The following is a 14,962-nucleotide window of genomic DNA, read 5'->3' on the forward strand; positions in this document are numbered from 1 at the left end:
GGTTGGTGGATGGGCTCTTGGCTCATTCTGGGCCAAGGATACTCAAGGGGAGATTGACTGAGAGAAAGGTAAAAAAGCTTTCTCACTCTTCTGATAGAACTTCCAAGAATAAGGCTTCTCTCCCTCCCTGGACCCTGGTGAGGAAGCAAGTTGCTCTGGGGGCTGCTGGCCACCATCTTGACACCGAGAAGGGAAACCAGCCTGAGGATGAGACTGACACGTGGAAGGCAAAGTGGAGAGGCAAAAAGTAACTAGGACCTCAGTGGCATCCGTCACCCACTGAATCACACCACTCATGAAGCTGAACTACTCCTGGACTTTCCATTGACATGAACCAATAAATCCCCTTTTATTATCTGTGCCACTTTGAGTTGGGTTTTCTATTACTTACACTGAACCCACTTTATTTTTATTTTTTTAATTTAATTTTTATTTTATTTATGAATTTTTATTTTATTTTATTTTTGGCTGCATTGGGTCTTCGTTGCTGCATGTGGGCTTTTCTCTGGTTGCGGCGAGTGGCGGCTACTCTTCCTTGTGGTGCACGGGCTTCTCATTGTGGTGGCTTCTCTTGTTGGGAGCACTGGCTCTAGGTGCGCGGGCTTCAGTAGTTGTGGCTCATGGGCTCTAGAGCACAGGCTCAGTAATTGTGGCTCACGGGCTTAGTTGCTCCGCGGCATGTGGGATCTTCCCGGACCAGAGCTCAAACCCATGTCTCCTGTACTGGCAGGCGGATTCTTAACCACTGCACCACCAGGGAAGCCCCTATTTTCATTTTTTTAATTTATTTTTGGCTGCATTGGGTCTTCGTTGCTGCACGCGGGCTTTCTCTAGTTGCGGCGAGTGGGGGCTACTCTTCGCTGCGATGTGCGGGCTTCTCATTGCTGTGGCTTCTCTTGTTGCAGAGCACGGGCCCTAGAGCACACGAGGGCTTCAGTGGTTGTGGTGCGTGGGCTCAGTAGTTGTGGCTCACAGGCTCTAGAGCACAGGCTCAGTAGTTGTGGCACACGGGCTCAGTAGTTGTAGCGCACAGGCTTAGTTGCTCTGCAGCATGCGGGAACTTCCCGGACCAGGGATAGAACCCATGTCCCTTGCATTGGCAGGAGGCTTCCTAACCACTGCGCCACCAGGGAAGTCCTAAACCCACTTTAATTAATTAAATCTACTAGGTCCATTCCAGTTTCAGATTGTCAAACATCTCAGATCTATTTGCGAGTCTCAGTCATCTCTGGAGGCTGCAAGTGTCTGCAGCTAGGAACCTCACAGCCACACCACTAAATCCAAGCTCTGACACTAACTCTCCAAGCAGAGGTGGACATGGCAGGGGTCATCCCTCTTCTTCAAGAAGCCCCCTTAAGTTGCCCTTCATGCCAATCTTGACCTTTACTTCCAGGAAATGCCAAAAAAAGGGCAGGCATGCAGACTGATTTGCCCCAATTTTCACTCCTACCCTCAAACCACCCTCCTCTGAATTAGCTATAATATTTACTGATCATCAGAGCCGGCTTCCTGGGCACACAACCTGGGCAGTCACGTGGGGCCCTGTGCTGAGGAGGACCTTGCTCTTCTGTTGCGGTCTTGAACTTCTCAATGAATGTTTCTTTGACTTTGTACTTTGTAAGCGAAGTCTGAGGGGACCATGGAGCACAGGTGTGAGCAGATGCGTGTGGCGAGCGTGGCGGCCTCTCCTGGCTGGGTCCTCCAACTCCGCTGGGCCCACGGGTGTGACATTCATTAGGACTCAAAATGAATACAACGTAAGCGTGTTATGTCTTCAACTGAGTGAGCAGGGGCACTGACAACCCTGAGAGGCCACCTTTTTCACTTGAACCAGAACTTGCTTCAAATGCAGACAGAAGGCAGTGATGTTCTAAGTAACACAAATGACCAAGAAGCCCTATCACATCCTTTCTTATACAGCAGAATTCCCTGAATCAGCCAACCACTCATCCCAAAGTGATGACACAGAAGAAAGGGAAAGACAGGGCAAACCCTAGATCTGTTTCTGTTCAGCCCTTCCTTACTCATCAGCAAGCAGAAGGTAAAGGGTGTTGGTAGAAAGCACGTGTATCAAGAAGTGAAATGAAAAGAGTTGCATTAGTTTTGTGTATTATTCCCACTGTTCTGGTAAAAACCAAATACATATGCATGTAAGAGCTATGAAACACAAATTGTGTAATTTTGGTGATTCTACATCTGGGTTAAATGCTCTTATAGTTGCATTTAAAACTGTCATTATAGGGAATTCCCCGGCGGTCCAGTGGTTAGGACTTGGTGCTCTCGCTGCTGGGGCCCTGGGTTCAATCCCTGGTCCGGGAGCTAAGATCACACAAGCTCCATGGCTGACCCCCCCCCGCAAAAAATGTCATTATATAATATTAAGGTGAATGGTAAAATTTATGCTAATAATTTTAGATTGTTAATTAACAATTTTTCTTTTTTCTTTACTTAAAATGTCATTAAATGGCAAACGAAAAATACTATGACAGATCAATAGAGACTGCGGAAGAAAGGAAAAAGCTTTCTCTTTCAGTACCTTGAACAGGGCTTTTTTCCTGCTTTTTGAACAAGGTTCTCTGCCTTTTCATTCTGCAACTGGTCCTGGCAAGTTCCGCAGCGGGGTAATCTGTTGATCACGGGGAACACAGCACTGCCGGCCATGTGGCTGATTAAAGGGAGAGTGTCAACTAATATAGCCACATCTGTTTTAATTCCCAGTTTACAATGGGGGTCGAGGAGAAAATTTCCTGCTGATATGTGATAGAAAAGCAGGAAGCTGAGAAATCCCATCTCTATTTCTGGGCTTGAGCTTGTTATCACAATGATAAAGTGATCGGCATCCTGGAAAACCCTTCACTGCTCTGGGAGCTTGTGACAGATGGTGCCACCTGGCCACGTGTAATCCAGGTGTTCAGTGACACAGAGGCCCCTGTCACGCAAGCTTCCTACCTCGGAGCAAGGCTGAGAGAGACGGCTGGGGCCAGAACATTCCTAAGGACCACCCAGAGGAGAGCAGGACCACTCGCCATCTAGAGCCAGATGGCCCGGGCTCACATCCCACTCCATGCCCTACAGTGTGGATGGCTGGGCTCTTCACCCCTGAGGTTTCAATGTCCTCATTTAAGACATGAGCATAATTATAGGACTTTCCTAAGAGATTTGTTAAAATGATCAAACGTCATAACCCACGTAAGGCACTAAACACAAGGTCTGCTACACGATAAACAGTTGTGTAAATGTTGGCCCTTATTATCATCATCATTATTCTCCCTTCGTGATGGAAGGGGCGTGGCTTCCCTTTTATCTCAGACACCACCTCCCCCAGCCCTTTCCCCAGGATCAAATAGAGAACTGAAGAAACAACAAGCGAGGGAGACCCGGGTGGGTCGCACGGACTTCGAATGAGCCGTGATGGGATGGCTCTAAACCTGACATCACTCCCTGAGCCCATCTGCAGCCCAGGCTTCATTAGCACCAGACTCTCCGCGTCACCACCGTCAAGGTCTCAGGCTCACTTCCGCTCTCACCCTTGCAGGTGTAATTCTGAGATTCCCTTGGGCTACTCTGGACCTAAGAAGTCAGAATTTCTGCCAACACGACCCGGGAATCTGTGTTTCCAAGCAACTCCACCATTGACTGTGAAGTAGGCGGTCCACGCGCCATCCTTTTTATAAGCAGTGCTGGAGATTCTAAGCCAGGCCCTCCTAAGAGTCTGTTTGCTCAGGGAAGTGCGAGGTGTTGGGGGCCACGCTGGGCTGTGGGATTTCACTGGGAGGGAATTAACCAGCCTTACTCACACGGGGACCTGTTTACCACTCAGTCCTAATGAGGACCACTCAAGCCACAGCCAGGGATTGGAACCCCTGCTCCCGCCCCCACATCCCCCTGCACCCCAGGAGAGCTGGTACGCAGTCTGGATGAGGACAGCCCTGAGACAGCAGCTGAGTTTCCTGCCGACCTTGCTCAGGCCAGGACGGGGGTTTGATAGCAATGACCGCCTCTAATAAATACCTCCCTGCCCTCGAGTTTACTAAGCACTGATTCCAATGTGGCTCAGGGGGCCACATCCTTGTTTCTGATGAAACGAGTTTCTATCAAGTCCATTTAAAAGAACCAAGTGAAACTGCCAAGTCAACCAAGAGTCCCAAAGGAGAAAATAATTCAGAATTAGAGCAACGGTGGGAGAAGGATATTAGGATCGAGAGGTTGGAGCTGAATCATTCTTTATGCCAAGAACACAGATGAACTGATTCCTGACAATGAAGGCTGTGAAAAAAGACCCCCTGAAAGGATGGCCTCCCGGGGCGGTGTCAGGATTAACCAGCTCAGGGCTCCTGTTCACATCCTGAAGTGGGTTTAACTCTGCTGCTCTCACCATCACTTGTTAAAGACATAGTAGCACCTAGCTATCAGTCCAAATACATGACCAGAAGTATCCAAAGCATTTTTAAAGGGAGCAATCTTGGTAGGAGAAGTGGGTGGCTTCTAGCTTAGTCTGCTCTCCAGGATCTCCAGAACCTGGTTCTTTTGAATAGCAAGTGTAACCCCTGCTCTCTTGCTTAAATAGTTTAATGGGGAAACTGAGACCAGGACCCAGCAGTTTTTCTCTGCAACACCACCTTTTGGGGGCTCCACTCAGCGACCAAATACCCAGGAGGCAATTGGCAAAGGGTCCAGGAGGATAAACTCAAACTAAAGTCCTCTTTCCAAACTGCCCCATTTCCCTGCGTCTATAAAGGCACCAAAACCTCAGTCGTCTGTGCCACTTCTGCCCTCTCCTGGTACATCCAGTGATTTTGTCTCTGCCTCACTTTTTGCATCCTTCCCTCTTCTCCATCCCTGTATCAGCACCCGCATCACCCTCTCACCTGGCCTGTTCCTCAGCCCCCCACTAACTCGGCAACACAGACCTCACAACCCCATAAGGGAGATGAGATGGGTACCCAGGGGCCAATACAGATCAGTGTGTGAGGGGCCACCAGAGGTGCATGAAGTGGTAAGGAAGCCTAGAAGAGGGAGGAGTCCCAAGGAAATCAAGGAATGCTTCCAGGAGGAGGTGATATTGGCACTGGGTGTTGATGAATGGGTAGGGTTTTGACAGGCGGAGGCTTTTCAGTCAAAGGGAAAATCCTAAAGGAAAAGGTTCAAGGAAGAAAAGATCAGGGTGGGTTTGGGAGAGTGACAAATCCTCCCATTTAGCTGAGCATAGGTCATCCATAACAGATAACTGGGAAATAAGACTGGAACAAGGTATTGAGAATAGAGGGCATTTCCAATCTACATCAGGGCATTTGGATTTTATCAGGAAGATCAAGGGAGTTGTAGGATTTGGAGCTGGGAAGTGACATAAAATCAAATCACTGGAAAAAATGAGGCCAGTGGAATGGTGATGACGGCTGACAGACCAGTGAGGAGGCTGAGCCATCGTTCATCCTGGAGGGTGATCACGAGGTGTAGGTGGGGCAGGGTCTCGAGTACCAGCTAGATGTGGTAATAAAGGAAAGAAAGGAGTAGAAAATGACTCAAGTGCTGAGCTTGGGTGACAAGAATGGTGGTGGCATTGACAGAAATGGGAGAAATGGAAAGAGGAGGAGCTTTGGGGAAAAAAACGTGTTTCGTTCAGAATTCACTGCATTTAACGTGCTGGGAGAACCTACTGGAATCTGGGAGCCCAGAGCTCCAGGATTTTCTAAAACCACCTCCATTGCCCACGTGACTTGCCAAAGGCTTAAGACTCTCCACCATCCATGTAACAGGATGACATAGTAACAAGTATCACGCTGACAGGTGTTAGAATCTTTTTTTCTGATCCCTGACGAGAGATGCCAAATTTTGCGTCTTGGAGCCCACTGAGGGCAATTCCCTGGGATTGTCCCAAGGGAAAGGGATGGAGGAAAGTGCCCAAAGAGGAGAAGCAACGGGGGGTGGGGGGGGCGTGTGCGCAGGCGTGGAGACCTCGTACGTAGGCTGATGAGGGGTGAAGTTCTTGGATGGCTCTGCGGTTCCTCGCAGAGTCCAGAGGGAACTGCTACCAGGAGCACCTAGGGAGGGGCCACCAGGCCCCCCGGCTTGGAAAGAGCCCAACATCCCAAGCTTGGCGCAGGTGCTGGCCCCATGGTAGGGACAGAGTGCACTGCTATGCGGTCTGTGCAGGAGAGAGGGGACGGGGTGAGGCTAAGGGATGCGTGAAGGTGGAAATCCCTCTTGCCTGGAGGAAGGGATGCCCTTTTCTTGGAAGACAACTTCCTAAGTTGTGTGTCCTTGAGGCTACCGCTACCAGGAGGGCACCTTTTAGAAGCTGCACAAAGCGTCTGTACAGGCCTATGATGGCTTTGCTCGGAGAGCAGGAGCCTCCCCTGCCCCAACCCCCAAAGAGGTGAACGTGGTCCCCTGCCCCACATCCTGAATTCTGTGACCGCTATGCCCAAGACTGATTTTTTTGCTGGCAAGTAGGAACGCGAAGTCAGTTTAATTTTACCTACAAAAGGAGAAGTTTTCAAGTTTTAAAAGCACATTAAAAAATCGGGGGTGGGGGTGGTCTTCCCTGGTGGCAAGTGCTTAAGAATCGGAGCAACGAAGCCTGTGCGCCACAGCTACTGAGCCTGTGCTCTAGAGCCCGCGAGCCACAACTACTGAGCCCGCGAGCCACAACTACTGAGCTCACACACCTAGAGCCCGTGCTCCCCAACAAGAGAAGTCACTGCAATGAGAAGCCCGCACACCACAATGAAGAGTAGCCCCCGCTCGCCGCAACTAGAGAAAGCCCGCGCGCAGCAACAAAGACCCAACGCAGCCAAAAATAAATAAATAAATAAATAAAATTAACGAATTAATTTTTAAAAATCAAATAAAATAATGCGCTATTTCTCACAGCCAGAATCGTACCATAAAACTGCCTCTCGACATTCAGTATGTGGACTTTCCTGAGCCTCTGTCCACCTCCCTGGGGGCTGAAACACCCAGGGTCACGGGCCTCTGGTCCAGTCTCAGGGTGGAAGCCCTCTCCCCCGGTGTTCCCCTGTGCCTGGCTTCACTGAGCTGCCATCTCCAAGTGGCGCTAAGAGGGCTTCCCAGGACGCCCTGACAGGTGCCCCGACCTGGGTTCACCGTACCTGTCGCATTTAATTGCGTCATCCCGTGATGGCCAGAGGCCGGCTGCACACACCGCACGTGCATTCATCAAGGTTTCATTGCTTCCCGGTTATTAAATCGATCCTCCAGGCCAGCCTCAGGGTGCAGGGAAGCAACCGTAGTGCAGCCGAATGAACTTGATGGAAAGAACGTGTGAGACGGGGAGGCTGACGGTCAGGGCTGGGCAGTGGCCCAGGAGAGCTTTCCAGGTGGCTGGGTGGGGTCTGAGGCCGTGACAGAGACTGCCCTGCTCCCTCGATGGACAGACAGATGGAAGGGTCACTCCTTCAGGCCTCAAGCCCCTCCCCTCCCCTCCCCTCCCCCACTTAGCTAACTTCACATGCGGATAGGGACCTGCCAATCCACCTAAAGGGAATATCTGAAGATTGTTCTTAAAATAGAACTTTGCTTTCTCATTCCGTAAGTATGTAGTACTTTACAGGAAATGTAGAAAACTATATAGAAGAAAATTTAAAAGTCATTCGAAAGGAAAACACTGTGGTGTAGATGCATCTAGGGCAGCATTGTAAGAAATTCAGGATAAGACCAGGGAAGCTTTTTTCCAGTCTAAATTCTAAAAGAATTGTTAATTGTGAAAATTCTTAAACATTCAGTAAAGTAGAGAGCAACAGAGCAAACATTCAGATACCTACCACTCGGTTTCTCTTGTCTATATGCTTCCTGTATTAAGTTTTTAAACTTTTTAGTTGGAAATAATCCCAGTGTGTATTTCCTAAGGATAGGGACATTCTCTTACAACCTTAGTACAGTTGGCAAACTTCCTTAAATTCACAATGAGAGAATACTTTAATCTACTATCCATACTCCAATTTGGTTGGATCCAATCTAAGGTCGGGTATTGCCTTTTGTTGTTGAATCTCCTTGGTCCTCTTGAATCTAGAACATTTCCATAGACTCTGTTTGTTTTATATCATGTTGACATTTTTGAAGAATATGGTTGTTATGGACTGAATGTTTGTGTCCTCTCTAAACTCATGATGAAACCTTAGCCAAATGTGATGGTATTTTAGGAGGTAGGACATTTGCGAGGTACTTAGGATTAGATGAGGTCGTGAGGGTGGAGGCCCCCTGAATGGGATTAGTGCCCCTATCAGAGACAAGAGAGACCCTGCTTCCTCTCTGCTCTCCGTCATGTGAAGATACAGGGAGAGTCAGCAGTCTGCAACCTGGAAGATGCTCTCATCAGAACCCAGCTATGCTGGCACCCTGACCTTGGACTTCCAGCTTCTAGAACTGTGAGGAATAAACCTCTGCTGTTTATAAGCCACCCAGTCTATGGCAAGTTGTTACAGCAGCCCAAAAGGAGTAAGACAACAGTCCTCACTTCGGGTCTGCCCCTGTTCCCTTGTGTTTGGATTAAGGTTGTGCCTTCTCAGCCAGACTTCTGCACAGATGATGGCTACCTGTCCCTCATTGGTGATGTTAATTTTGAACCCATCAGAGTTTTTCCCAATTTTTCCACTGCGTAATTACTATTTTTTTCTCCCTTCCAACCAGTAATGCAGTTTGGAAGGCCCAGGGGAAAAAGTGAACCTGGTGTTTTTGTCTGGCTGCATTTTCCTGGGTGAGAAGGGAAAGAAGAGGAGATGACACAGAGGTGAACAGGGGTCCACTCACAAAGGGTCTTTCAAGTGATTTGAAGCTCACTTTCTCTTCTGCAGGAATGGGTCTAGGACCGTTATCCCCACTCTGGCCCCCATATAGTAGGTATGCTCCAGAGGTGAAGGGGGCTGTGCGACCTAGAGCCATTGCAGGGAGTAAAATGTCAGGCTGTGTCTGAGGAGGATGAGATGGGGATTGGCTACATTAGCTAGAGGAGAAGCTTGTATTAGGAGCTGGTGGTTCATTCATTCACCCATCTAGTCATTCGGTGGACAGTTACTACATTCCTACTATGCGCTGGGCACTATTGGAGGTGCTGGGAATGCAGCAGTGAACGAGGTGTCCTGAGAGGAGAGGGAGGTGGGGACTTGGTGATCATACATGGGTATCAGCGCATCAATACCATAGTCACCGGGCACCCATCCACCATCCCCTTGTCTCCTGACCCTATACCTTAGTCCACTCTACCCTCTGCCTGCTGTTTCCAAATATTACTGCTCTAAGATAAGTTGCTTAAGACTTCCCACGAGATTCCCTTTATTCACACATCATCTGTATAAAAGACAGACCACACGTCTCAGTAGGAGGTAAATGCTTTCACCCCAAGAAGCCCCAAGGTCTGGGATTTGTTTTAACGATATTCCAAATGTTATGATATAGCCTGGGCCTTCTGTAATGTGGCCCAACCCCTCTGGACACAAGGGCCCCACCAGGAGATGGTGGGGAAAGTCCAATTTGGCAAGGAGACAGTGTAGGATGGGGGTGCGGGAAGCCACCCCAATCCAAATCCACTCACATCTCCCTGCACGTCCCCCAGCTCCGCTGCCATTATATGTTGGTTGTATCAGTGACTCCATTCACTCAAACGTTTTCCAAACACATGTTATGTTGAAAATACATCCTGTGCACTACGAAAAGCTAAAGGTTCCTAAGTAAGGAGTAGAAGTAGGGGCATCAACAGAGGTCAGGACACTATCGTCCCAGCTCTACCGTGGGGCCATGCTGAGCCAAGCACAGACCACCCGCAGGGCTCACTTTGGGCTCTAACAAGTCATGTGATTTCAGACTTGTTAAAGCCCAAAGTGAAGCCCAAATCCTTCAAAACTAGGACATTTCTCAGAGCTGTGACTCACCATTGCTGGCAATTTTAGAAATGCACCAATGACACGCCTTCTCCACACCTCCTGGCATTGTTCTTGCTTGCTGACAAAGTTCTGGGAATCAAACATAATTTATTCATAATTTGTTAGAAAAGCTGTGGCAGGACTGACATGGCACCAATTAACCACCTCTGTGCGTGTCACCTGTGCCTGCAGGTGGCCTCAATCAGCCTGGATTCCGGGTGCCGGCTTTGACACCGGTCGGCCTGCAGGTGTGGCCTTGTTAGCCATGATCAGACTGAAACACCCCTCATTTCACAGATGAGGGAACCACGCTCAGAGAGGTTAAGAAGCTTGCCCACTGATGCACAGCTGGGAAGACACGGGGCCTGGAGGGCAAGGTAATAATAGGTACCATTTATTGAGCAATTGCTAAGTGCCAGGTGTTAGGTTAGCACTTCACATACATCTTCTTGTATTTAATCCCCACAACAATGCTGGGAAGTACTATTAACTCAGTTTTACAGATGGAGCCTTGGAGACTCAGAGAGGTTAAGATTCGCTCTAAAGCCAGAGCTGACAACTGGCAGAGCCCAGATTTGACTCAGATATATTGACAGAGCTGAAGCCCTTCTCACTTCCGCACACACACGTAGCTTTCTCGATTATAACACCATTCTCCAAGGTCCACGGAAAAAGGGTAAGCATGGACTTGACCATAGCAGCCTGGACTGAGACCCAGGAGGCCTGGAGACCCACCGCGGCTTCACTGTGGACTTGCTATGGTCTGAGCAAGTTGACACTATGAGAAAGAGCTTCCCTTCTTTGGAAGAAATATCCGTAACTTTTAAAATAGGGACTTCCCTAGCGGTCCAGTGGTTGGGACTCCACCCTTCCACTGCCGGGGGCGCGGGTTCGATCCCTGGTCGTCGAGGAACTAAGATCCCACATGCCTCGCAGCGAGGCCAAATAAATAAATTAATAAAATACACAACCAAAATCCAACCAATCAGGTAGGACAGCAAATTCTCCTGCCCAGGGAATGAGGTAGCCCTGTAAAGGCACTAGGTTGGGAGCGGGGGTGGGTGCTCTGTCCCTTTGCCCCTAGTGCCCGAGTATGGGGCAGTTCTGCAATTTTCTACCATCCTGTTGCTGGGAGAGGTCAGCTCCGGGGGTGAAGGGTGGGGTGCTGGCTGACCCAGACAGGGCCTGGGCCAGACATCCTCACTTCACACGCAAAGTCCCTCCAGGAACCTGTCCTGAAAGGGCACAGCTCCATTTTCAAGCACACTTTTAAAAAGGCCTCATTGCTGGTACCGCAGAGATTTGCAGACCAGGGGACCGCGGCCTTCGGCAGTGCTGCCCGCCGGCTCTCCCAGGTGGAAGGACCTGAGCGTGGCGGACGCTGGCAGTGACGGGGTATGTGTGGAGGTGATAACTGAGGAGGAGAGCACACAGCCGGAGGCTGCTGCTCGCTGTGATTTACTCCACTGCCATTGCTCAGCGAGGTCCTGCTGGCGGGGGGCCACCCTGGCAGGCCGAGCTCGCTCTGGCAGCTTCTCTCTCCTGCTGATCCTCTGTTAACTCACAGGCAGGGTGATTCAGCCAGTGCTTTCAGCTCCAGGGATTACAATGAGATATGGAGCTTTTATTCCCTATCGCTTTGCTTCTAGGATGTGTCACCCTCAGAAGCTGGCTTGGTATCTTGCAGGAGCCCCTTTACAGCAAGTCGGAGTCGATGTGATGGGAGACGGGTCAGTCTGAAATCAGAGGCAAATCGCCAGCGCCCTGCCAAGGTCTTCCACGTGTCACCTCATTTCGTTCCCCTGGTTCCCCAGGAGGCACAGAGAGAACTGAGATTCAGGCAGTTCATATGCTCAAAGCTGCTTAACTACTGAGAGGTAGAACTGGGATTTGAAATGAGGCTTCTGGGACTCATTTGAAACCTGGCCTCTGAGACTTCCAAGCCCAGCCTGTCCTTCTTACCACCGAGCAGGAGGAAAGGGCAAGAAACCCAGAAAGGAAGGGCTTCCCAGGGAGAGTCAGGGGCTGCAAGTAGGTGGGCGCTCCTTCTCCATCAGTCCTGTGGGTTTGCAATCGTGTTTCACCAGGTAAGGAGTATCACGCCCATTTCACAGATGAGGAGACGGAGGATCAGGAGAGTTAAGAACTTGCCCAAGGTCACACAGCTAGATTAGAACTCAGGGGTCGTAAGATCTGTCAAGCTTGAGAGGCCTGCTCTCACTTGACCAGAACTGGCTTTCATAGTTTTGATTGCAGTGAGAAAACAGGACGCGAAGCATCCGAGCTGAGCACGAGGGTGTCACGTGCCCTTTCTCCCACAGAATGCAGTGCTGGGCAATTCCCGGCTATCCCCTGATGATCCTGCCTCCTTCTGCTGCCTTTCCAGAAACAACTGTGGAGGACGTGCGTGCACAGCCCGTAGTAGGTCTTCAATACACATTTAATGAATGATTCCGAGAACTACTGTTAGAATGTCTCTTCACGGGGATTTGTTCTTTCTACCACGTGCTTGCAAAAACTGTCGCCTTGGTGGCCCTACACACAGAAAATCAGGGGAACTGAAGCCCAGATTAAACAACAGCTTCCTCCCCATCACTGACTTGGCTTTTCACCAGGAGACATGAAACTAGGCCAGTTCCCTGGCCTGATGGGGTTTTACCAGGTGTGCACCCTTTTGTCAAACAGAAAGGAGGCCCCCAGCTGTGGACAACTAGTTACTGAATGAACTAAAGATTTTTTTTGTTGGTGTCCACACTTGTTGAGGTCGATGACCACAGGGGTGCCACGTAAGCTAAGCTACTAAAACCCCATCTAGAAAAACAACTGTCCCGTACCCAAGGACAAACCCGGTCTCAAAGGGCAGGAGGGGGTTATGGCCCAGCAGGGCTCCTAAGGGTCCTTCCTAACCTCACTCTTCTAGATAAAGAACAGGTGTGTCCCATGTTATGACGCAAAGCGCTTGCTCTGGGCGAGTCTCATCATCTGTGGGGTATCCGGGGGAGAGAAAGCCCCTCCCTGTGTCACTGGCAACATTACTGGACATGTCACCAGTCCCTACACACCTCTCTTCCTGTCTCAGCTCCAGATGCTCTGCATCCCTGCCCTCAGACAGCCCTCTGGAGTTTTAGGACTTGTGAACTTCAATAGCACAGGGAGCAGCACATAAATAACATGGAGAAGGTAGTGGAATTTTCTTCTCAGGGGTTGGTGCGGACTTCACATCTAGCCAGGGGCCAACACTTTCCTTCTGTGTCATGGAAGGGAAATAACACGGGGAAGAGAAAGAAGGGCAAACTGTTCATATTTGTGTGGTGGAGTTGCCACAAATGTATAAATTTTCTTTAAAACAACATGTGAATTGTTCCTATCATACCTACAACCCAAGATATTACAGTCTTCAAATCCATAGCAGCTTTTGTGGAAACCACCTGTATTTGTCTGTGTTACATCATAACACAAGCATTTGTACCTTGGGCCACTAACTGGACTAAGAAGCACTTGCTTTAGTTTCCTGTGAACTTTGAAGAAAGCAAACAAGCAAACAAAAAAAACAGTGTAGGGATACAGAGAGATTTTTAAAAATTTAAATATCCCAAATTGACTGCTTTCTTTAGTCACTAACTGCAAACAGTGGTAGAAACATCCATTTAAAAAAAACAATGATACGCTTATCGGTTATAACATCAGACCCAATGAGACAAACCAACACAAGGTACAGGTATTAGATCCATCTTATAAATGAGGCCATTCTTATTCCTTCAGGCTTTTACTTTATAAACTGGCAAGATGGATGAGAGGTAAAAAAGAATGATGTGCTGCTAATTCTGTCACACCTTAAAGAATGTTCCCTAGGAGACAGGTGGCTCTGATGTGGGAAACGAGCTTTGGCCCCAGCCAGAAGGAGAAGACAGAATTCCCACATAAGGTCCCAAATGCTGGACAATCGACTTCATAAATTATGTTCACGTCACACAATGATAAGGAATGAAGTGTTAATTAAAACAACCATGAGGTGTCAGCAAAGATGAAGAACAGTTTAGGATTCTAGTGAGGGGGGCGGGAAACAGCTAGGCTACGTCGTCGGTGGTGCCACTTCTTTGGAGGACAATTTGACACAACTTATCACAAGCAGAGTGGGCAGAGGGGTGTGTCCAGTACAATCTCATTAATGTAAACGATGTCCACATGTGTACGGACATGCCTAGGAAAAGATGGAGCACACACATGGTTAATACCCGTCACCTGTGGAGAGATGTAGCCACGTATAAGGGCCACAGGGGTCGGGCCAGAGGAAAGTGCTGGAGGAAGGTGTGCGAAGTATGGTCACTTCTACTTTATACCCTAATACTGCTTTGCTTTTTCACCCATGAGCAGGTTTACGTTTATAACTTAAAACATTCAAGAAGTGTCACTGGATTGAATTTTTAATTAAAAAAAGAGGAGTGAACCATATATCCAGCAAATACATGTGTACACAAATGCACAATTAGAGAAAACTCATGAATCCCCAGAAAGTTGTTTTCTCCATTTCCACCAAGAAAATGTGATGAATGCCAGTATTTTGGCAGAATTAAGCATGTAGATCTCTCCTCCCTGGAGTTATGAAACACGGATCATTCATGTAAATTAATTTGAAATAAATGGATCTACTCCAAAAGAAAAAAAAAAAGTATCATTGGAAAGGAAACGTAAATTATTTCCCCAAATTCCAGAGACAATAAGTAGCTTGTAGGGGCGCAGATAAGCAGAAATAAGTCCCCCAAGAGGAAAAACAAAAAGAGGGGCTATGATGTGATGGCGGAGGGGAAATATTTTTTCCTCTTTTGTAATATTTTCTTTAAAATTATGAAAGTAAAGTAACAGAAAAATTAGGTCATAGAGAAAAGAAAACCATTTGTCATTATAAACAACTGCAGGACTCCTAGCCCAACAACTGTTGGTATTTTGGAGCTTTTCTTTCAAGTACATATGTATGTATGTACATGTATGTGTACACACACATTTTAGATGGTTGTACTCATAGGGCACATTAAATTAACACTTCACATTTTTTTTGGAGGGGCCGTGCTGCGTAGCTTGTGGGA

The 14,962-nt window shown here is 48.4% G+C and overlaps 1 protein-coding gene across 1 annotated transcript in view; it reads right to left on the reverse strand.

Moving 5' to 3' along the window:
* TMEM272 (transmembrane protein 272) overlaps window positions 1-14,962 on the reverse strand; it is a 58,559-nt gene that overhangs the window by 29,019 nt on the left and 14,578 nt on the right. The window contains 1 exon segment of the mRNA XM_082434542.1: window positions 9,888-9,968. Within this exon segment, the coding sequence (XP_082290668.1) occupies window positions 9,888-9,968 (81 nt within the window).

Source organism: Balaenoptera physalus (assembly GCF_965194825.1).
Source record: "Balaenoptera physalus genome assembly, chromosome: 18".
In the NCBI taxonomy this organism is placed as follows: Eukaryota; Metazoa; Chordata; class Mammalia; order Artiodactyla; family Balaenopteridae; genus Balaenoptera; species Balaenoptera physalus.